Here is a 22774-nt window from a genome sequence, read left to right as displayed (position 1 = left end):
GATTGACAATCTGGCTTAGAAAGATTGGAATCTTGACCTTCGTGCTAGAACAACTTCCCTTCACCCTTCAACACGCTCTTCAAGTCTGGGACATTGCTATGCTTTTCACCATCGATAACTCTATCGACTTCCTCCAGCGAAGTTCCTTTCGTCTCCACCCAGTACCAGGCCATAAGTCCAATGATCAGGACATCATAGGCTCCATTGATCATGTAGGTTTTCCAACCTATAGCAACAAGTGCAAAGGGAAACGCGAAGACACACCAGAGACTGAATAAAGAAAGTAAGAGCCACCTCGGTAGCATGAACTGGTAACAATGACTTACGCGGTGCCATTCAAAGCAAATTGGAAGATGGCCATGCCGTTTGCGCGTATACTGTAATTCATAACCTCAGGGGGGTATAGATACAGCAGCGGTGTCCACCCAATGCTGTAAGAGCCCTGGAAAAGGAAGAGCATCGCCACGGTGGCATATATTCCTGGATTGAAAGTGGATGCACCATATACTTCAACGAATGGGTTAGTGCCACATCACACCTATTTTAATCAACCATGTACTAAGCTCACTTTTTGTAAGGGCCCCGACAAGGAATAGAAACACTGTGAGCAGGCTTTGGCTCAGTATTCCAAGAGATTTTCGTCCCATGCGGTCCACTAGCCAGGTCCCAATGAGAGAACATACGAGACACCACACGTTTAGAATTATGTTCTGCAAAGATGAAAATCAGCTATGCTCGACGTAAAGTAGCTCGAAATATTCTTCACAATTTCTAATTGCGTAGTTGTGTTTGTAATTCCAGCGTTACCAAGCATCATCCCCAGATAATACGAGGCAATGACATTCCCTTTTGTTCGATTAGAAACGCGGGTTTCTTAAAAAATGCCAAACATCTTACCTGCTATAGTGCTGAACACGGCAGCAGATATAGCCAAAGTAACCCTCTTTCTCGCCGAAGGGGTTTTTACGAGTTGCATCATGGACAATGTTTCGCCAGAGGTTTTCTCGTAATCGATGGTGTCTGTGATCTCCTTGAACTGGGCCACGACCAATGGATTCTCTCGATCTCCGTCAGCGTACATGTAGGCTATTACTTTCAGGGCTTCTTCATGCTGATTTTGATATATAAGCCACCTTGGTGATTCGGGGATAAAGTGGATGATGATAATGCAAATAATGGAGAAGACACCCTGGATCGCGGATGGGATCCTCCAGGCCCAAGTCGAATTCATTGTCGATGTACCGAATGTAATTCCAGCGGCAATGAGGCCTCCTGTTGCCACAAATCAATAAAGTTTGTCTTAGATACAGACATTTTGCGTACCAACGTAGTAAAAGTCGTTGAAAACACCTAATCCCCAAGCTCGCCTCTGAAATGGCAAGGTTTCGGCAAGGTAAACAGGGCCGCAGAGGCCAGATGCAGAGGTGCCAAACCCAATGAGAATACGAGCGATTACGAACATTGCAACGTTCTGTGCGGCCGTCTGAAGTATCACTGCGAAAACAGTGATAAGAGCTGCCCATAACAGGGCAGGACGTCTTCCCACCCAATCTGTGAACTGTCCATAACAAAAGGCAACTAAGCACCCGCCTATCCATATTGACGCTGTGTTTAGTGCAAGGGTGGCAGTGTTAAGGTGAAAATAGTCCGTGTACGAGGGCAAGATATTGAGCCCATTGATCATTGAGGCATCGTATCCGAATGTCTGTGGCATGGAAAACGTTTAGCATTGAATTTGAGTATAAGGTTGTACATACCGTAGAAGTGATGCATGAGCAAGTAATGAGAAGGAAGGTGATGATCTTAGAAGACTTTGGAATGAAGGTAATCTTCTCAAGCGCAGCCTGATTCATGTCGAAGGACCCTTGGCCGTTTGTCGGTGGTCAAGGTCAAGAGAAACCGACAGCTCAGTAGGAAGACAGTTATCTTACACATCACCCAAGAAGATTGATGGCCATGCGGGGTATTTGTGAATATATAGAAAATGCATTGAAGTTGTAAAAATAGGCAGAATACATGAACGTTGTGAGAAAATACTGTCATTGATTGGCATGTATGGGAGAGAACGACTAGACTGACCTAAATATGTTAATGCAATTTCACTTCAAATACGGAGTCCAATAGCTTGGGTATCAAAGAATGAGGTGTCAATTGGAGGGGTAGCTAACCTGAGTGATAGAACGTTGGCATAAGAATTAAGTTGTAAAGAATCATTCACCAACTGTTCTTCCAGATAGTAATAATCCAAAAATTCAATGCAGAAATTTAGACTTGCCAACAATAAAATGCGATTTAGCTGATACTCCGCGACATCCAGAAACTTAGCACCTCTGAAATTCCTTAATTCGTTCGTATTAGCAGATATTTTTCATGGCTTACTGTGGCATACTCAAACGGAACGCGACAAGTTCAGGCGCAACATTGGTCACGTGTACGCGATATTCCTTTCCTTCGCTTGCTCAAGTAGCGTCTCTTGAAATACTGTATTCACCGTTCGCGACATACTATTCGACACAATGTCTATGCTCACCTTCTCTGGAGGATCTGCTCCAGTTACAAAATACCTCTCTTACACTCTCCCAAGCTCATGGGAGGAGGTTATGAAGAAAGGCCTTACCGCATCGTCGAGGCCAAATGCGTGGACATTATTTAACACTTGGAGATCACGTCACAGGGGCGCCGCAGTTGGAAACGTCGTTAAAACCCATGTACCACTCAATAAGGAGGAGTGGAAAAGCTTCGCCGAGAACGACCCTGTAAAACTACATTTCGAAAGATTAGCAGAGTTGGCGAAAAGTCGTAGAAAGGACATGGCTTCCAAAGCTACCACATCGTCTAAAAGATCCGGATCTGATATAGATGGAGAAAAAGAGAATTCTCGGCCCAAGAAGAAGGCAAGACATTGTACAGAAGTAATTGTGAGTAGCATGTTCAATAATCGTTGTAGCGGTTTCTCATCATGGTTTATTCCAACACTGGCAGATCCCAACAAACACATTGGACGATGCACAGTCTAGTAACGGACTCTTTGAGGAAGCTTTTGAGGAAATTGCAAATATATCATGTAATGAGACAGATCATAATGATCTACTCAACGACAATGGCACATCCGACGATCTCCTCGGGCAGGAGGCTTCACGAGCTGCAGAAGAGCAGTCTTCTAGCGAGGTTTCTAGGCAGGACAGCGTTCCCGCTGGAGGGTATCAATCACCTACCGAGGCTATCTTCGACAACATTGCGGAGAAGGTTATCGTCGATGATAATGTGAAGGAGGCTATCGTCAACGATATTGTGCAGGAGGCTGTCCTAGACGACATTGTGCAGGTCCAGGAGGCGACTACAACTACAGTTAAAGAATCATTACCCAGGGATGCACCCATCAGTGTTGTGGAAGAGCTTCCACAATCCCAGGAAGGACAGGAGCCTTCATTGAATTTACAGCAATCAGATATTCCCGCAGCCCTCAACGACCATATCGACGACACATTAGATAGGATTTTTACAGACATAATCGACCTCAGCCAATTCTCCGAAGATAACTTTTGAGACTTCAGACTGTGGAATCTCGTTTCCACAAACCACCTTCAACTGTCCACTGGGGAAATTACGATCCACGAATGTCCAGGAATAAATCCACGAAACAATCCCTTCAGCATTCTATCCTCACTGTAAATTAATCAACCTCACTACAGATTTTTTAAAGTTCTGGAATCTCATTTATCTACTCGATCTACTCGCATTGTATCTACTAATCGTTGCAGCCAATCATTGTTATCTTTCTCTCGTTTGGTGTATTTCACTGTCGTGTATCAGATTCATGTACATCTCCAATCAGACAATATCATTTGGTTATTATTTAAAGTCGTAATGTTGAGCCATTGAGGAATACTGAGCATCCCAAATATCTTTGTGTGCTGAAATGATCTGACTCTTCACTAAGCACTTGATACTTTGAAAATCACGAAACTTTGTTCGAGTAAGTCACAGGGTGAACGGCGCTTGACGTCAAACGGGACAAAACACGCGGTGACAACCGTCCGGAGCGCTGTCGGAGTTCAAGCATGCCATGGAGCCGATTCAATATCGAATGCTTGTCGAAGGCACTCATATCAAGCAAAGACAAGCTATGATCAACAAAAAAATTGTTGTGCCTGGGCCATTCTTGGCTGGAACAGGCCACAATTGACCAACCATCGATATTCATCGTTCCTGTATTGTTCAGCTATTATCGCTACATACCCCAAACTTCCTCAACAGTACTAGATCTAATTCTCATGGCTACCACCATACCTCTTGAGATTTTCGAGCAAATTGTGGACTTGATCGTATCTGGTCAGGATATCGTGGAGGATAAAAACCTATTTCGCACCCTTGTTGCCTGTAGTTTGACCTCAAGACTATTTTCCTATGCTGCGCGCAAGCATCTATTCTCCGCAATAGATATCGATCAATATGCATGGCAATTTCATCTGCAGGAGTTAAGACCAAGGTTACGTTCAGAGCAGGAGATGTCCCTTCGGGTCAGTAACTTCTGTAATCTTTTGACCGATGGGCAAACCAACCTTGGCAGTGCGATTCGACGGCTCGAAATCTATGTAAATCACGACCGCACCATGCTTCATGAATCATCGAACCTCCACAACCTTCTGAATATCCTGGTTCAACAGGCTCATAACCTCAACGCTCTGAAAATCCACTTTCGAGGGCGAAGCCACTTTCCACTCTCGTGGAAGGATGTACCCACTCAGATAGATAGAGGCATTAGGGCACTCTGTCGGTCACTTCCAATAAACCATCTGCACTTCTCGCGAATTGTGTGGATACCATCTGTCATACCAACTATATCTCAATCCCCTCATCTTAAATCGTTCAGCCTCATCGATTCCTCATTTGAACGCGAGAAGCATCTCTCGCATTCCAAGATGTCATTCATACTTGAAGGATGCACAGACCTCTGGGGGAATATACCTGCAGACTGTAAATACCAAATCCGCTACTCAGCAAATGGCGCTGTCAATGTTACCGATATTCACGCTGATCTCTGGACACCACAGGACTTCCTCAAAATCTACCGCAATCTGTTCAATGAAAGCGTGTATACGTCGGTGAAGACCTGCCATTGGTACGCAAGCTGCTCTATGTAATTATGCTCAGTAATTAAATTTATCGCATTGTACAGGATTTTTCACATCGACTGCGTTGAGTTTTTCATGCGAAAACATCTCGATTTTGGAACTATGGTGGCACTTCAACGACTTTTCATCGAACAAAAGCCCATTGATCCAGAGCTAGATGGAAGCCACGATAGAAAGACGACTAGAAACTTGACGTCAATCGTCAGCTTCCTGTACAACGGACCACAGAAGTCAAATTTGGAGGAGCTCCACTTGGCATACGGAATTTGCGATCACTATTCCGGTGGGAGCACCATGAGCGACATCACGTACGAATGCCTCGTTGAACTCAGGATCGACAAATTAATGGAGAAATTTCCCCGCATTCGCAAAGTTACATTCCGTATGGATATACGACTCATTTGGCCACAAAGGCTGGATCATCAGAAAAGTCTATCCGGCATGCATTACAAAGTCGTAGAGGACCGTGTTCGCAGCCGTATACTCGAAGATATGGGTACTAATCACGGCCCATTTCTTCCCGAGCTGGATATTCGTGTCCATGATTGATCGTAGTTGAAATTTGACTGCGCCCTTATTGTGAGTATATGCTATCCAAAAGCGAGCTGTCTCTGCTATTTACCCTTTCTAAATGTTAACGTATTCTCCTCAGGTAGATAAATCGCCTTGATTAACTCGAATCAATGTTCTTGAGTGAGTTCTATACCTATTTCCGACTGCATCAAACGCTTATTATGATTCGTTGACCTTAAAGATACGCCTCTTCGCTCTATATGGTAGTTCTAGAATATCAAACCACTGGCAACGATATAATTGTGACTGCTTGAAGCCTGATATCCATACCAAGTCAATTCTGATAGGGATCACGACGGACCTGTCCACCTGATAGTCAAGCATCAACCAAAATCCACTTTGACAGATATGACTCCACCAGCGCAGCCGGTATTTATTGAACTAAATGCTACTGAGCGCGTGTCGTACCATTACTTGTATCTGAAGCCTCAAGCATGTCCAACACCAACGACTACCACGCTGAATCCAACGCGAAGCACAACAACAACGGGCCCCAGACCGAGAAGTAAGTTTGAATTTGCATCCATACGGTTTGTTAGCGACATTGAACGTGTTCTCATAGATCCGAAAATGACACGAGCGTTTCGACTCCGGGTGACGTGGATCCTGCCACAACACAAGCACCTGAGCTCGTGATGCTCGGCAGACTGATGCAGATGATGTCCCATTCTAATACTCTCAATACCACCAGTACAGCGTCCAGTGATACCGCTGCAGAAAATGCTGGCTCTCAACCACCAGAAACTACCCCGGAGACTGCACTGTCTGAACTTCTGAAAATCTTCGACGACTTGATGGTAAATTTGTGGTTTTAAATTTACAACAGTTTGTTGTTATTCTAATCATTTGTTTATTGCGGTGACAATGGCAGCACGTTCAAAGTAAAATACCTCAACTCGCCAATCGGGAGATCCCCACAGCTACCATTCCAAGCGATTTCCGGAAGGTGGAACGTCCAACGGCGGAGGGCCCACTTTACAACTCTTTAGAATACACAAAAGAGGGCGTAGGGGATCTTCTTGGCATGGTTAAAGATGCCTTTTTGATGATGGACAAAATGGCCGGCCATGATTCTACTTCATCTACCTCTTCTCCGGAGACATCGTCTGCAGGGAGATTGGCGAAATCATTTATATTATCGGATACGGAGAACGGAGGCACTCAGTCTGAGCAACCACCCCTTCACAGGGACCTCGCTGCTGTGGAGCTCAACGCAGTTACTCGTCTGTATCAGACAAACGAGCGTATGATCTACGCCAACCTCAAAGAACTGGTTGACTTCTTCATCACGGTCCCCGAGGATGACGATAACTATCCTATGATTGAATCATCAATTGGCATTACCCTTCTCCACTTGTACGAAGTGAACTGGGAGAACGATGTCCTTGAATTTGGCTGCGAATGGACAGCTCGGGCACTGCAGAAGTTGTCCCAACTCCCAGAGGTTCGACAAGTGCGATTAGCTCCGATACTCGTACGATGCTGGGCATACGGACAAAGATTACTCGTCCAAACACTCGGAAACATCGAAAGGTTGGAAGCTTCTCTGGCTCTCTTGAAGAATTCCTGGGGCATCTGTAACGACTTTCCCGAAATTCCATCTCGAGTCATGGAATTTCTCCGCACCGAGCTGGGTTTCTGTCTCGCAGATCATTATCGCTGCACGGGGAATCTGGATAGCTTAAATGAATGCATTGTTCATTTACTTGCGCTGACAGAAGACAAACCAACCCCTACTGCGGCAACCGTCGTCCTTGGTTTAGCCTACTATGACCGTTTCATGCACAGTGGAGCACTGGATGATTTAGATCGCGCTTTGGCCCGTGGCATAATGTGCAGCCAAATTGTGGTGCCCCCAGCCACCGAACATCAAGATTACGCTGCCGATAAAGCAGCAGGCCATCGACTTTATGCTCTGGCGCTATCCGAACGCTTCAAAATGACAATGGACATCGATGACTTGAACAAGGCTGTTAAACATGGAATTAAGGCACTAGGGCTTCTTCACCCTTCTCATCCGCTTCGCGTTCCGTATACAGTCGACCTCGCCACAATCCTTTATTCTCGTCATCTGGCAGTTGAAAACGGTACTGTGGATCTGCGTACGGCATTAGAAAGTGTACAGACTGCCATTACGGCCGCAGATAACGATATTGGACGACACTCTCGCATTCCCGCTGAATCGACTATCGGATTTCTCACTGCTGTCTCCTCGGAAGTGAACAGGGATTTGTCTGGAGTCGATGCAGGGATTTCCATTATACAAAAGTCCAGGAAGAACTTTTCCGGTCCTCTGCATTTAGAATCTCGAGTCGAGAACTAGCTTTCCAAAGCACTGTTATGCCGTTTCCGTCTTGGTAAAAACGTCGAAGATTTTGAAACTGCGCTCCATCATGCACAGCTGGCATTTGACAAGGCGCCAGAGGACTCTCCATATCGTCACCAGTGTGGGCTGGAACTAGGCCAGTTATTGATTCAGCACTATCTGTCCGGACGGTCCGAAACATGCGACGACGCCATTGCGCATTTTGTGTCCGTAGCTTTATCCTCGACATGGCCCTCTTTGCGATTAAACGCAGCGATTGAATGGGCCAACGCTGTGGAACTGTCTGAAGCCTCAGAGGGCGCTGAGGATGCACTGGTTCTCGCTCTTGAAATATTGCCAACGCTAGCCCCTCTCACCAACCGTATTCCAGCTCATTATCGGGTATTGTCGTCTCAGAAGGCCTCCATCCCAAACAGAGCGGCCATATACGCGTTGAATTCGAGTGATATAGTCAGCGCAGTTTCCCGTCTTGAACAGGGGCGCAACATTATGTGGACCCAAACGCTGCAACTTAAAGCTGGACACATGCTACCGGGCGGCGACGAACGACAACGTGAGTTCAAACTCCTTTCAGAGAATTTGATGCGCACCCGTCATGGGTCTACGATGCCAGAGACCGTGGAGGAGTTGGATGATTTTATGAAGCATGTTCCTGATAATCCTTTCGGTTCTCTACCCGACGAATCTGTCAGGGAATCCTTCCAAGACATTGCCAAAAGACTCATGAACCTAGGAAAAACCTTCCTTGCTGGAAGGAGGTCTGTGATATCAGAAGACTTTAATTCCGAATTTATGAGCACTTCTATGGATGCATCGCTTCATAGTGCAGCAAATAGATGGTCTACGCTGCACTCTGAGCTGCAAGGGACTAGCCATGTACTCGGCCTTTCTGAGACGTACGAGGATGATCTAAATCGTATTATCGCGAACGGGTGCATTGTCATTCTTAGTCCCTACTCTCTTCGATGCGACGCGATTGTTATTCATTCCAGAGGAGAGGGCCTTGTTTTCCATCACTTACCATTGCCTGAATTATCTGGAGACGAGATCCAGGCCTGGGCAGAGACGCTACGATCTGCCACACATGAATTCGAACGTGGTAAACTGTCGTCGGAAGACTTTGAAAACGAATATCTTAAGCCCATTCTACGAGGATTATGGACAGGGATGGCACTTCCACTTCTGGATTACCTCAAACGCACCGGAGAGCAGAAACGTGTGTGGTGGTATCCAACCGGCGCTTCGATGTTTTTGCCACTCCACGCTGCTTCTCCATGTGAGAAAGGTCAGCTCGGATTGCTCGACCTCGTAGTCTCCTCGTATATCCCATCAATCCAGTCGCTAATCCGTGCTGCAAAGTCACCTTCTTCCCCCGTGAAAGCTCTAGCCGTTGGGCTGCCAAACACCCCCGGTTACGCACCACTCAAGTTTGTTGAGAAGGAGATTAAGGCTTTGAAGAAACACTTTTATTACGTCCCCGATCAATTGACAACTCTAATTGGGGAGGAAGCAGATATTTATCCAGTCATCAGCAAACTCCCAGATCATTCCTGCATCCATCTATCATGCCACGCGTATCAAGACGAAGAATACCCATTCAACAGCTCATTCTTTCTCAACAATGGCAAACTAAAACTATCCAAACTGATGGAGTTGGATCTCTCTCGCGTACAGTTTGCCTTCTTGTCAGCGTGCCTTACCTCTGCTGGAGATGCGAGTGTTCCTGACGAATGCATTCACCTTGCTGCTGGGATGCAATTCTCCGGGGTTCAATCTGTGATTGGTACGATGTGGAGCGTGATGGACAGAGCGGCAGCCGCAGCTTCAACCAAAGTCTATTCGCACTTCTTTAGGAATGGGATGGAAAATGCAAACATGAGAGAAGGAGCAGAAGCACTACACGAGGCCCTTATTGACATGCAAAAGAGAAATTACCCTCTGACGTATATTGTTCCTTTCATTCACCTAGGCCTTTGATTTTCCGTTCATTCAGGACACATTGGCTGTCCCTGTCTCACATGTGGTAATCAGAGCGACTTAAGCAAATCTTATTCGTTGGAGCAAAAGATTGATCGTCTCCTAACAGAAGTTCCGGCAGAGAGGCGCGAGATGGTGTCTTCAATTCGACGGCTAGAGAAAAGGATCGAAACCATTCAGAACGATACAGGAAGAGTGCACACTTGCTCATGTTCTGCAATGAAGCCTCAAAGCTGTAAACGAAAACGAGCAGACAAAGACGACGAAGATCTTGAAGTTGCCATCGGGCATTGATTAAATTTCCTTCATGCAAGATTCCACGTTCGATATTTGTGAACTCAACATTGGATATTGTATACGGCTATGGACCATTCAGGATCAATAGCTACGACCTCTTGTTACATTTTTTGATTGCTTTTTTGAACTCGTTCATTTGCAGAAACATGAAGGGAAAGAATGAAAGATCAAGTACTCAAGATCAGCGTTGAAATTTAACATTATCAATTAACCAGGAGCTCCCAGCCCATCCATACTTCAATAGGAGCAAAATTGGGGAATCCGTGGATCATCATATCCGTGTTGTCACCAGACACAAAACCAACACAGCACCTGAATAAACAGCACTCTCGTTCTCTTTCATCTACACCGCACTCAAAGTCCCTGAATGCGTATCCGCGCCTTGCACCACTCCCCGCCCACACACAATATCAATCGCCACCCGCACAACATCGCGATCGCCCCGAAACGTCAGCCGCTCCTCCGCCTCGCGCACATCCACAAACATCGACTCAAAGTTCTCGTTCTCCATTTGCGATCCCTCAACCTTCTCCACGCCTTCCTCCACGACCGTGATATACCAATATATAATTTTCACGCGCCCGCGGGCTATTTCGCGCACAGTGACTGCAATCGGCTCAATCAGCCCGTACCCGTCCTCCATTGGCACCTCAAGGCCATGGCTCTGTTGTCCCGCCCCCTGCCCCGGCGCTGGCACTGGCACCGTCGCGAGCGTCGGCATGCGCTGTGGCCACAGCGCGCATACATACCCCGTCTCCTCGTACGTCTCGCGCACGGCGGTGCGCTCGATCGGCTCGCCGCGGTCTTTGCGGCCCTTGGGCAGGAGCCACTCGTCATGGGTGAGGTAGTGGAGAATGCAGATTTCGAGCTCGGGCTCGAGTGTGTTGGTGGGATTGGAGGTGGAAGTGGATGTGGATGTGGATGTGCCGAGGCGGGGGCGGCGCCGGAATAGCACGCTTCCTGCGGAGAGGACAAAGTCCCCTGCGAGATATTGGGTTGTTGGGTAGGTAGACTCGGCCATCGCGCGCGTTGAACGGGTGTATCTCTCTCTCTCTCTGTTTGTGGTGAGGATGTAATGCAAAGAGGTGCTTTGGGTGAAATGGCTGATAAGCAATATTAATAGCCAAGTTCGGCTGCGCTCGCAGGGGTGAGTAAAATAAGAATTCCTCGTTGTACTCCGAATAGCAGCAATTTATGCAATCGGGAGGACTTGCGATGGACAAACTGGACGCCTGTCGAGTAAGTACAAACCTTCAAGTATATCTGGTTACAGCTGCATTCATATCGATAGGTCTAACCTGAAAATATACCCACACAGGCGCACTTCGAAACGCTCTTTCGCCGTTCGGCTACGATTATATTTTCAAGTTGATTTTGAACTTGAATGGTACGATCTTTCAACGCTGCGTCGACAACTCAGTGGTATGTCTTTCCTCTTTATCCTGCTGCCAACTTCCCTAAATGCTATTAGAAAAATCCCCTTCCACCTCTTATTTCTTATACAATTATGCCGTGTAGACATTGTATTCTATATATATGCAATCCGAACATCTCGACACGTTGCCGGGGTCTAAAGCTAAACTTCCGTGTATGTGTAAATTTGGACAATATGCCTATCGATATGTAAGTATAGCTACAGATCACTGTAGCGGTATACGTGTGTTGGGCTGTATGTATAAGCCGTCCCGTCCTCCCTTGTCGTATTCAGTATTCTGTACTATCCACACTTTGTCAACTACTGGACAAATCGGAGAACTTGAAGGTATGTTCGAGCGCTTAAAGTTAAACGGACGACTCCAAAAGAATCACATACCAGGCACAATCCACAACTTCCCGATCGCGATCGAAAAAACACAGAACACAGAGGATACAGAGCATTGATCAGTCTCCAAAATATCGAACTAAATGGCACATTTGCACAATAGTGGTCGTACGACCGAAATGAATCGCCCAGAAGAAGCGCCCATCGGCAATTGGCTGCCATCACGGTTCCAACTTGCACCAACTGTCCTGTATATATATTATATACCGGTGAGTAATACATACTGCTGTACTATGTAGTAGCAAATGCTAATAAAAAAATACTTGGATCATACTCGCGCGGGCCGTCATTGACAATGATACCTCTGGCTTCATCGTCTGTGAAATCCAACACTATGATGGATTGCCACACACAACCCAAATAGGAACGGTACCTATTCAGAGCTATTCTCCAGATCATTGCCACCTACTTGAAATAATTTCTCTTTGACAGCCCCTCGCACATCCCCCTATTACTACCTGACCTTCAATGTAGACACTCTTCCTTTTACATGCACCATTGAATTTTATTTGAGCGTGACTTGGTTTCCCGACGATCAAATGTACTCAATGGTGTGCGTGTTCAAGCGAAATAACGCAAGTCTTGAGTCGATGCGGGATCGTAATTCGCAATCCCATGTGATGATGAGTTGCCCAGCCATCGTTCGGCATATTATGCTGGCCAATGTTTGGTAGCTGTCTGTGCACCTCCTTTCCATACTACACGTGCAAAACCAATTTTAACCTTTGAATGCACGCCACCCCCCTCTGAATCGTTGACGAGATATAAATGAATAACACAGAGAAAAAAAGAAAAAGAAAAGACATATATCATTTTTAAAACATATCAACATGAGCGTTGCATGATAAAGGCTACTATACTAAACCTACAAAAAAAAAGAATGGACGCTTCAGATTACACCGATTATACACAAAAAGAACATAAAGAACTCACAGAGACAAGAAACAAGAATAGAAACACATTCGAGTGAAACAGCGAGTCGACACGCGTACACACGCGAGATAAAGAGAGAGAGAGAGAGAAACTATAGAAGAAGTAGAAAGGAGAGAAATGCAAAAAATCAGAGACCCAAAAAGCCATGTCTGTATATCAAGCATCAGCATCATCAATCTTCAACATTATTTGTGTTTCATCGCAAAATTCATGCACTATCCCGTTGACGATCCCGTTGAAGGTCGCGGGAACATCAACAGCGCCATCTTCCTCTGCGATTTCGCAGGCAGCGGGATACTATCGTCCAGATCCATGCCCCCATCATACCGATACGGATGACTGAACGGAGCAGCGCCAGAACTCGAAATGGGCGTCCCAGGATTCGGCGTCGAATTCTCCCTCCAAAACTGGCGCCCGGACGTAGACGCCGACATGGGCGCAGGACTCGCGACGCTCGGCGTATCTTCGAAATCGTGTGTCATCAAATGTGCAAGTGGGTGGGAGCCGCCTAGTGATTGTTGGTGTTGGTGTTGGTGTTGGCGCTGTCGTCCGTTCTGGCTGATGCTGTTGTCGAGCGAGAAGTGGCTCACGGACGGCGAGGCGACAGACGCCGAGCTCATAATATCTTGCGACGACGTCCGGGCTTCCAGCGACGATACTCTTCGACAGAGTTCTCGCAACTCAAGGGCAGGGATCGTGCCATGTCCACCTTCCTCATCTTCCTCATCCTCTTCTCCATCATCTTCCATCTTGCTCATCTCTCTGTCTTTACCCTTCCCCTTCCCTCCAAATCTCTCTCGTTCCCTCTCCATAATCCGGACACTTTCAAGCAACCTCTCAACCTCCTCACGATGCCTTTTCTTCATCTCTTCTATCTCCTCACGCCCCCTCTCCGCATCCTCGCGATATCTCTTCTTTATTTCCTCTGCCTCATCACGAACCCTCTCCTCACGACCCTTCATCTCCTCCTTCAGCGCCGCCAGCTCCTCCCGATGCACCGCCGCCAGCTGCTCAATCGTCTGCTGCTGGCTCTGCCTGAGTTCGTCTTTGATCGCCTTGATCTCGCTCACAATCGCATCCACCACAGGCGACGCCGACGACACCGGCACCGACACCGGCACTGGCACCGTGCCATGCAGTGCCGCAGAACCAACAGGCACCATATCCACATCTCCAACACTCAACGCCCGCTCACGTTCTTTGCCTTTGCCTTTACCCTTGTCCTTCCCCTTCACACTCGAACTGGATCCAGACACCTTGGCAGAATCATCAAGCGACGTCGACTCGAGCAGATCTGCAATGTTCCGCATGATAAGCTTCATCGCTTTTGCTGTTGGCGTCTGCGGGACCACAGGACGCGGCGCAGAAGCGTCCGAAGTGACATACACAACCTCCTTCTCTTTCTCCTTTTCCACCTCGTCAGTCTGCACCCCAGCTTCCTGGCCTACAACCCCCGGAACAGGTTCGATCACCTCCTCAATAAACGCTTGCACATCCTGCTCAACAAACTCTCTCTCAACCACAACAACATGTCCCTGTGCCCCCTCCCCTTCTTCCGTTTGCACTCCCCTCTGGAACAGACTCCTCTCTTGCCTCACCTCCTCGTTCGCAAACGCACTGGCAGGTGGACGGAACCCTGGCTCAGGTGTACCCGTCAGGGCCGCGGCAGCGGCAGCAGAAGCAGCCCCCAACAACACATGCCCATTCCCCAACGCCCGCGCCACCTCCACCTCGCCCCTCTCCTCCGAATTCCACAACGACTCGAATTGCTGCTGCAGCCTCCCATCGAGCGACGCGATCCGCAGCTCGAGCTCGTCCCCACGAAACGGGAAAAGCACCTTCGCGAGCGCGACGGACGCGTGTGCGAGCATGTCGAGGCGCTGGTCGACCGTTAACGGCTCGTCTTCGTCCAGCTGTGGGCGCCGCGCGTCGAGGACGGCTGAGAGAGCCGCGTTGAGCTGCAGTTGGGTGGGTGGTGTTGTGGCTCCTGATGTTCTGGTTGTAGTCGCCGTCGTGGTCGTCGTGGCTGCCGTCGTCGTCATCGCAGATCCCGCAGCCTGAGCTGAAGACGAAGACACATCCTCACCCGCACCCGCGCTCTCCTCCGGTCCGACCAAATGCACCCCCATCTCTACCAACACATCCCTCAAATTTCCACCCCACCCCGGCACCCTCAAAAAGTGCAGCAGATCCCTCAACAACATCAGCATATGCAGCGACTTGGTCCTATTCCCCGGCGTCATCAACAACCCTACCGAATTGGCCGCGTCGTCCGCAAACGAACTCGACAGCGACGTCATCGTCGTTGTGCCGGGAAGCGGCGTAGGAGCTGAAGCGTTTGCGGGAGTCGGTATCGGTATCGGTATGGGAGGCAGATTTAAACGCCCTGGTCTAGCAGCTGTCGACGTCAAAGCCCGAGACGCACGCGTCCTTCCCACATCTGTGTCATTGTCATTGTCCACATCCATCTTCATCGCATCATCCTGCGGCGCCTGCGGGAGTCTCGCTGGCGCTCCGGCAGACGCAGACACAGGAGGAGGAGGACCGTCGACTTGCATCGCACTTCCACTTCCAGCGGCAACACTATCCACAGCACTCCTAACCAACTTCGACATAGGCAGAGGCACCGTCTGCTGCCCTTTGCCTTGAACTTGCGCTTGCGCTTGACCCATATTGGCCGTCCCACCTCGTCCAGCAGCAGCAGCAGAAAAAGAAGAGGAAGAGGAAGAAGATTGCTGATGAGCCGCACTGACACCCGCCAACACCGCAGTCGACGAAACGACCGTCTGCGCCTGTGCCGCGTTCGACAGGCCGACGCGCGGGAGAGGAGCTGGGGCAGGCTTCCCGCTTGAACTCGCGTTCGCGTTCGCATTCGCATTCGAAATTGTAGGAGCTTTGCCAGCGGTGCTGGTAGTGATAGCTGGCTTTGCGCCAGAGCTAGAACTAGTCGCTGTCGTCACCGTCGTCGTCGTGGCCGTCGCCGTCGTGGGGGTGGGTGTAGGAGCAGCCGGACTCGCCCGTATACTGCTCCCACCCCCACCCGCACTTGCACCAAAGTTCGCATTTACATTTGACGGGCCCAGTACGGGTGTAGCACCAGCAGTAGATACCGGCGCAACACTAGACCCCACACTGGACCCCGCACTCGCCCCCGACGTAGACGTAGACGTCGAAACAGGCGCAGGGGCAGGCGTAGAAACAAGAGCAGGCGTCGACGTCGGCGTCGGCGTCGGCGGACCCATCCTGCTCGTGCCAATAATCTTCGCCATCATATTCAACGTGGCAAGCTGCTCCTGCGTCAGCGTAAGCTTGCTCTTTCCCGCCTGTCCGCCTGCTCCCGCTGACACAGATGAAGTCGCAGTCGCGCCGGAAGACGCAGTGGTAGTAGCAGCAGCAGCAGCACCAGCGTTAGTCGAAGTCGGGGTAGTTGTAGAAGCCAACGCAGCTTCCTGTTGCAGTTGCGCTTGTAGGCCCTGTACAGAGCGCATCAGCGCGTCGTTGATGATAGCCGCCAGCGTCGCCTGTCCTCCTACCCCAGCCGCCGCCGAGGACGATGAACCAGCAGGAGGCGGCGGCGACGGCCCCGCTTTGGGCTTTGCTGCACTCGTAACTAAAGAGGAACTGGTAGACTGTGGCGCGACCCCAGGTGGAGCTGGAGTAGCATGCTTCTGCATTGGTATTGGCGTTGGCGTGGTCGCGGTAGCAGTAGCAGCCGTAGCCGCACCTTCAGTAGCTGGCTGAGTCGATGCACTAGGCCCAGGCGACGCCGTTGCGAGTTGCATCGCATTCGCATTCGCGCTCGCGCTGTCCGAACTTCCCGCACCGCTGCTTCCACTGGCACTGGTGCCCGCAAAACTGACCGACCCTTTATCTCCCAAAAAGATCGCCGCCCTCTTGCCCGCAGGCACCGCAGGCTTTGTTGTGGACACTGTACCAGACGCAGGCTTCGCCGTGCCGTTGGTGATAGGTGGCGGAGGCGGGGTCGGCGTGGACGCAGTCGACGAAGGCGTCTTGGGCGCGGCCACAGGCGTGGGTGTACTGCCCGAAGCCGACGTGGAAGTCGTTGCTGTTGTGGTCGTGGTCGTGGTCGAGGTCGTCGTTATCGCTGCTACTGTCGGTGTCGTCGTTGCGACTGGCGCTGGCGGAGGAGTGGGCGAGTTGAGAACTATCTGAGTCAGAGCAGGCGTCGCTGTCGACATCGGCGTCGGTGCAGTCGACTCTACGCCCTCCATAGGCGACAGTCCAATCGCACTCGCGCTCGTACTCGCACGCGCACGCGCACTCGCACCTGTATCTTGCCTCCGCGTTGCCTGCTTCATCTTGCTCTTCACAGGCGAGACACCTTTCATCCTCAACTTCAACCCTGGTGTCGCCGCCGAAATAGACGCAAACATAGACGAAGGAGCCGGTACTGGTGCCGACGCAGACGCAGACGCAGGCGAGAGCACCGGCGCCGCAGACGTCGAATCAGGCGAGAGCACCGGCGCCGCAGACGTCGAATCAGGCGAGAGCGCCGTCGACGCCGACGCGGGCGTGCGCCCCAACTGCCTGTCGCGGAGCTCCTTCCGCTCGAGCTTCCGCTGGCGCTTCCTCTCCTCGAGCTTCCGCTTGTGTTCCCTCTCCTTGATCATCTCCCGTTCCAGCTTCCGCACGTATTCGGGCATTCTGGCCTGCGCCATTATCTGTCGTTAATAGAACAAACATAATGAGCGATTTTGTTTTTTTTACCAGACCAGCAAAAGAACTGAGGTAAATGAAATATAAAGAGAAGGGAAAAGAAGAAGCAGAAAGAAGCAGAAAACAAAAAACCAAACCAAAGGAGAAAACACATACAGGGGGTGGACGTCTGGGAACTCTTTCTTGCTCTTGTTCCGCGTCAGCATCTCCATCCTCCTTCCGGCGCTTACTCCCGCTCGCACTCGCACTATCTGCATCCTCCAGGCGGCGCTTTCGACCCGACGCAATTTCAACCACCACCTTTCTCTCTTCTCTCTCCTTGCCTTTCCCCTTACCCCTCTCCTGGCCTTTATCTTGCTCCTGCCCGCTATCCCTTTCCTTCTCCTTCTCCTTGCCCTTACCCTTGTCCTTCGGCTCGGAAAGCATCAAAGGCGAAGACATAACCCTTCCTCTCCGTGTCCCGAGCGTTACTGCCTGCTCACTCTCGTCCTCCTTGCCTTTACCCTTGCCTTTGTCTTTCTCCGGACTTTTCTCCTTGTCTGGATCTTTCTCTTTCTCCTTCTCCTTCTCCTTGTCTTTTTCTGTGCCTTTATGTTTCTCCTTCTTCGACTTCTTGGGCGTCAGAGGCGGCGGGGCGGTAACAGCCCCCTGCGCGTTCGTGATCTCCGCAAACTTTGCAACGAGCGCCGCGTCAATCCGCAGCGGCTGCGGCTGGCTAATCGAAGGATCTATCGTCGACAAAGTCGAAGTCGAAGTCGAAGGTTCTGCAACTATTCAAAATTGCCAGATGGACGGGATTGAAGAATGAAAAAAAAATTGTTAGTCAGGTTAAATACAAACGGTAAATCGCAAAACAAAAAGCGACCAAGGGGAAAAAAAAGAAGGTTTAATGCGAACAAAAACGCCATCATCCCGAATACGTCAAATAAACATACTGCTAGAACCCATCGATGGACATCCACATCCCTAACATCTCTAAAATGCGACAAAAACAATTATAACGGTGGCAAAGAAAGGACCACCCTAATTCCAAATACACCAGAATCACATCAATGGCCATGCGTATCGGCATCACGAACCAAAAAGCCAATCACACACGGTACAGATCGCCGCATAGCCTGACCATTAAAAAAGCTGAAACGCAAAAAGTGCCGCGCATATATCCAGCAAAAAGTTTCACAAATGCGTATAACGGGCGGAAATTAAGCACCCTAAAATGCCAGAAAGTATAAAGCGGAATGGGGAAAGATAGAGTGAAGCAAACAGAGGACATTGCCGAGGAAGTGAAAATCGTAATCACGTACGCAGAAAGCTTGGATGCCACAGACTTCCACAGCAAAAGTCAAGTTCCCAAGAATCGTTTCAAAGCAAAGCATATAAAAAAGAAGCAAAACTGTTCCCGCGAACGTATTCGGTTTCGTCAAAGGGACGAAGTAGAAGCAAACAGAGCGAAGGGAAGGAAGAAAGACACAAAAAAACCACGAAATAAAACACGCAAAAAACGGATACAAAGCACAAGGGTCAAAAAACGAAAAGCAGAAGCACAAGGCAAACGAATGCAAATAAACTCGACATCGACATGATGAGACGGAATGCACTTCGCACTTGCACCAAGATCCAGCCCTGCTGCGTACACTTCCTTCCATATCCGGAAATGATCACGCGTAAAAGTACGCACGGACCATTCACGCGTAAAATGCACAGCCACCCACCCACGTTTTGGGCGCGTGGGTGAAAGAAGCACAACATAAAAAAAACACACACAACACGAAGTAAAAACACACACGAAAAAAAAAAATCCAGACAAGAACCAAGTAGGAAAGAAAGGTAAAACCGAATACACTCACCATCCTGCGCTGAAAGCACCTGCTCAATGACTTCCTTCTTCACAATCACATTCTCCAACACCTGGCTCAACCCGCTCCTCTCGATCTCCTGCGCGCTAGGGAGCGGAGGGAGCGCAGGCGCAGGTGCCGTCGGGTCCCACACCCACTTCGTCGACGTCTTGGCGCTCGTGTTCGTGTCTGTATTTGTGTCTGTGGCCGTCGCATCATTGGCATTTGCAGTGGTGTTATTATCAGGTGCAGCACTCGAATCGACAACGGTGATTTTCGCAAGCCCGCGCATGAACTCTTCGGCTGTTATACCATTTTGAAGCTCCTCTTTGGAGAGGCTGAACCCAGCATGGCCTTTTATCGCCCATCGCGCCCAGTCTATATGTCGGTGTCGGTGTTGGTGGTGGGGTGGTAGCGTGATATATGGGTGGTCGTTGGAACGGAACGGAGGTTGTCAAGAATATTGGCGCGATAAGATAAAAAAATGGGAGAAACAGAATGAGAAAAACGAGGAAGAATGTGGATGAACCGAGGATGGTACGGGATATCAGTTTGTCAGTAATCAGTCTCCCAACAAGAAGTCAAAAGAAAAAAAAACAAATCCAAAAATAACAAGACGCGACAGCGACGCGCCGCCACATCACGCGACGCACGACGCCGACAACCACTAGCAATGCCCAAACTTACAAACTCCCAGAACCCATCTCCTCCCAACCAAAAAAACAGCCCAACAACAAAAACAAATAAAATATAAAGAAATAAAACAAAAAAACAACTCACCATGCTTAACAACATCACTCTCATACTCCTCCTCATCAAACTCCTCCCAAAACTTCCTCAACCACCTATCCTCACTCAAAAACCACCTCTGATAAAACCTCACCAACAACCTATCAAACATCTCACACCTCCAGCCCTTATCAAACCCCCCAATAATCGCCAACTCCCTCTCACTCTTCGCCTTCTCTCTAGCTTTAACCACACTCGCCACCGTACTCTCTCTGACCCGCGCAATGGCCTGCGCACGCGCGAGACGGGCCTGGAGGAAAAGATGCTGGCATATCCGTGCGAGGTGGATAAGGTTGTATTTGAACGACGCCCAATCCGCGTCTGGGTCCGGGGCTGTCAAGACGAGACGTAGAGATTCCCATTGGAATTTCGCGATGAACATCAACGGGACTCTATACCCTCTCGGCAACCACACCACGACATTCTCAGCCGAGAGCGCCGGGCGCGCTGGTGTCTGCTGCTGCTGGGACTCAGATACAGACACAGGCCCATCCACATCCATCCGCATACCCTCCAACTCGCCCCCACCACCCCCAACACCAGCACCCCCGCCGCCTCCCACAAAAGCAGCCAACACACCCCAAAGCAACACCGGCACAAGCTGCACCGCACTACTCGCATCTCTCCCCGGCACACTAAACGCATGGTACCTCATATACTCCACCATCATATCCTGCGTCCACGGCGCCTCGCGCACATACGGCAGCTCCGACGGATGCCTCCACGGCGTCGCATTCGCATTCGCTGTAGTAGAAGTAGACCCAGAAGCAGACCCAGACACGGTCGACTTTTTGTTCTTGCCATAATCGTATTCGTACCCTTTCATCCGATGTTTCACCGTCGTCGCACCCGCACCCGCACCCGTACCCGTACCGGCACCAGCGCCCGTACTCGTGCTAGCGCCCGCACTCGCGCTGGGCCCAGCAACCCCAGACACCGCCGACGAAGCGCGCGTACCGCCCCTCGCACCCCTGCCCGCCTTCGCCTTCGCCTTCGCCTTCGCCTTCGTCGCACCCGCTCTCCCCTCATCCTTGTCCTTGTCCGATCCCAACGCAGAACCAGCCCCCTTCCCCTTCCTCTTCCCCACCCTCGAACTCGATCTCGAATTCGAGCTTGATCTCGATCCAGACGAAGACTCAGACGACGATGATGATGATGATGATGAGGAGGAGGAAGAAGACGAAGAAGAGGAGGAGGAGGAGGAGGAGGAGTCACCGGAATCCCTACCCCGGCTCACCACCAACGACGACGGCCCCGCCGAACTCGCATCCCGCGCGCGGAACGCCAGCGTGAGCGGCATAGCCGTTTACAATAATATCGCAGTAATCTCGATCAAGAAAGAGCTTTCCTTCTGGCTGTTGTTGCTGTGATTACACCCTACGCAGTGCTGACGGTGGGGTAGATCGTCGACTGTTAGGTAGATGCCTACAGAGCCCTTCTCTTCTTGTCGGTTGGCGTGTCGTTCGTAATACAACACGTTCGTCTCGTCCGATGGGGTCCGTACACAGATACAGATACAGACACAGATATAACACAAGTCGACGTGGGGCGGGGGAGGTACCAGCGAACAGTCCAAGGTCGTAAACGCAGAAGTCGGTTGCGTAGGAGTACGTTACTCGATCGTAAAACGTGAAACGTGGACGTAGGTGTAGGTGTAGGTGTAGGCGTAGGCGCGGAAGTCGTCGAGGAAAAAAAAGGAGGGGGGGTATAGCAACAAGCACAGTGACAGCGGACAGAAAGAACGTAAAAAACCACACAACTCTGTTGTCCAGTTAATCAACGTCGACTTCAAGACTTCGACCGAGCACAAAAGCAGAGGAGAGGAGAGGAGAGGAGAGGAGATGAAAGAAAGAAAACAAATGCGTACCTCACGTTCGAATGTTAACCGTCAAAAATCAACGACAGCTTATACTCCGTGTCTCTACGATCCCCAACAAGTGACTCCGTCCCTACACAGTCGAATCTGAAGCGGGGAGCGATATCGATGTCGAATCGAGCAGAGCAGAGCAGAGAAATGTGTAAAACTACGTATCGCGCGTGTAGTCGTAATCGTAGCCGTCAACGTCCCCGATGATGCGTGGGTGTTATGAGCGAGCAAGCAAGTCGAGTCGAATCAAATGCGCTGGCGACGTAGATGAATGTATATGTACCAAGCAAAAAAAACAGGCCACCAATCACAGACGAAGTCAACGACGAGCGGAGAGGGGGAGCGGGTAGATGGTAGATGGTGTATTGAGCGGATACGTTCACATTCGAAAAGCAAAGGACGTACCCAAGTTCCGGTTCGGATTCAAATTCAAAACCTTCAAAATCGAGCTTCGCAGCGTGTAGTTCCGGAACGAAGTCCACGCTCGTCGGAATGGGAATGATGAGTGATAGTTCTGTACGTGCAAAAAAAAACCCTCGTCAA

At 49.8% G+C, this 22774-nt stretch overlaps 6 protein-coding genes across 6 annotated transcripts; 3 read left to right on the top strand and 3 right to left on the bottom strand.

The window, feature by feature from the left end:
- Positions 1 to 44: 44 nt before the first annotated feature.
- Positions 45 to 1853, bottom strand: JR316_0010415 (High-affinity glucose transporter 1; the record flags this gene model as incomplete). The annotated part of the gene is made up of 5 exons (XM_047896083.1): positions 45 to 270; positions 327 to 480; positions 898 to 1272; positions 1324 to 1705; positions 1758 to 1853. 5 exons carry the CDS (start codon positions 1851 to 1853, stop codon positions 45 to 47), a joined length of 1233 nt encoding a protein of 410 aa, XP_047744128.1.
- Positions 1854 to 2516: 663 nt separating this feature from the next.
- JR316_0010414 (uncharacterized protein) lies at positions 2517 to 3546 on the top strand (the record flags this gene model as incomplete). The annotated part of the gene is made up of 2 exons (XM_047896082.1): positions 2517 to 2918; positions 2983 to 3546. 2 exons carry the CDS (start codon positions 2517 to 2519, stop codon positions 3544 to 3546), a joined length of 966 nt encoding a protein of 321 aa, XP_047744127.1.
- A 728-nt stretch (positions 3547 to 4274) lies between these two features.
- Positions 4275 to 5684, top strand: JR316_0010413 (uncharacterized protein; the record flags this gene model as incomplete). The annotated part of the gene is made up of 2 exons (XM_047896081.1): positions 4275 to 5122; positions 5180 to 5684. The coding sequence occupies 2 exons, from the start codon at positions 4275 to 4277 to the stop codon at positions 5682 to 5684; spliced, it is 1353 nt and encodes a 450-aa protein (XP_047744126.1).
- A 458-nt stretch (positions 5685 to 6142) lies between these two features.
- On the top strand, positions 6143 to 10011 carry JR316_0010412 (uncharacterized protein; the record flags this gene model as incomplete). Its single annotated transcript, XM_047896080.1, is given in 4 exon segments — positions 6143 to 6213; positions 6271 to 6505; positions 6580 to 8019; positions 8032 to 10011. The coding sequence occupies 4 exon segments, from the start codon at positions 6143 to 6145 to the stop codon at positions 10009 to 10011; spliced, it is 3726 nt and encodes a 1241-aa protein (XP_047744125.1).
- Positions 10012 to 10651: 640 nt separating this feature from the next.
- Positions 10652 to 11329, bottom strand: JR316_0010411 (8-oxo-(d)GTP phosphatase; the record flags this gene model as incomplete). Its single annotated transcript, XM_047896079.1, has 1 exon — positions 10652 to 11329. One exon carries the CDS (start codon positions 11327 to 11329, stop codon positions 10652 to 10654), a length of 678 nt encoding a protein of 225 aa, XP_047744124.1.
- Positions 11330 to 13278: 1949 nt separating this feature from the next.
- On the bottom strand, positions 13279 to 21664 carry JR316_0010410 (uncharacterized protein; the record flags this gene model as incomplete). The annotated part of the gene is made up of 4 exons (XM_047896078.1): positions 13279 to 17745; positions 17897 to 18510; positions 19588 to 19953; positions 20356 to 21664. 4 exons carry the CDS (start codon positions 21662 to 21664, stop codon positions 13279 to 13281), a joined length of 6756 nt encoding a protein of 2251 aa, XP_047744123.1.
- Between the last annotated feature and the right edge of the window lie 1110 nt (positions 21665 to 22774).

This window comes from Psilocybe cubensis, chromosome 10 (genome assembly GCF_017499595.1).
Source record: "Psilocybe cubensis strain MGC-MH-2018 chromosome 10, whole genome shotgun sequence".
In the NCBI taxonomy this organism is placed as follows: domain Eukaryota; kingdom Fungi; phylum Basidiomycota; class Agaricomycetes; order Agaricales; family Agrocybaceae; genus Psilocybe; species Psilocybe cubensis.
This window is presented reverse-complemented; position numbering and strand designations above follow the sequence as displayed.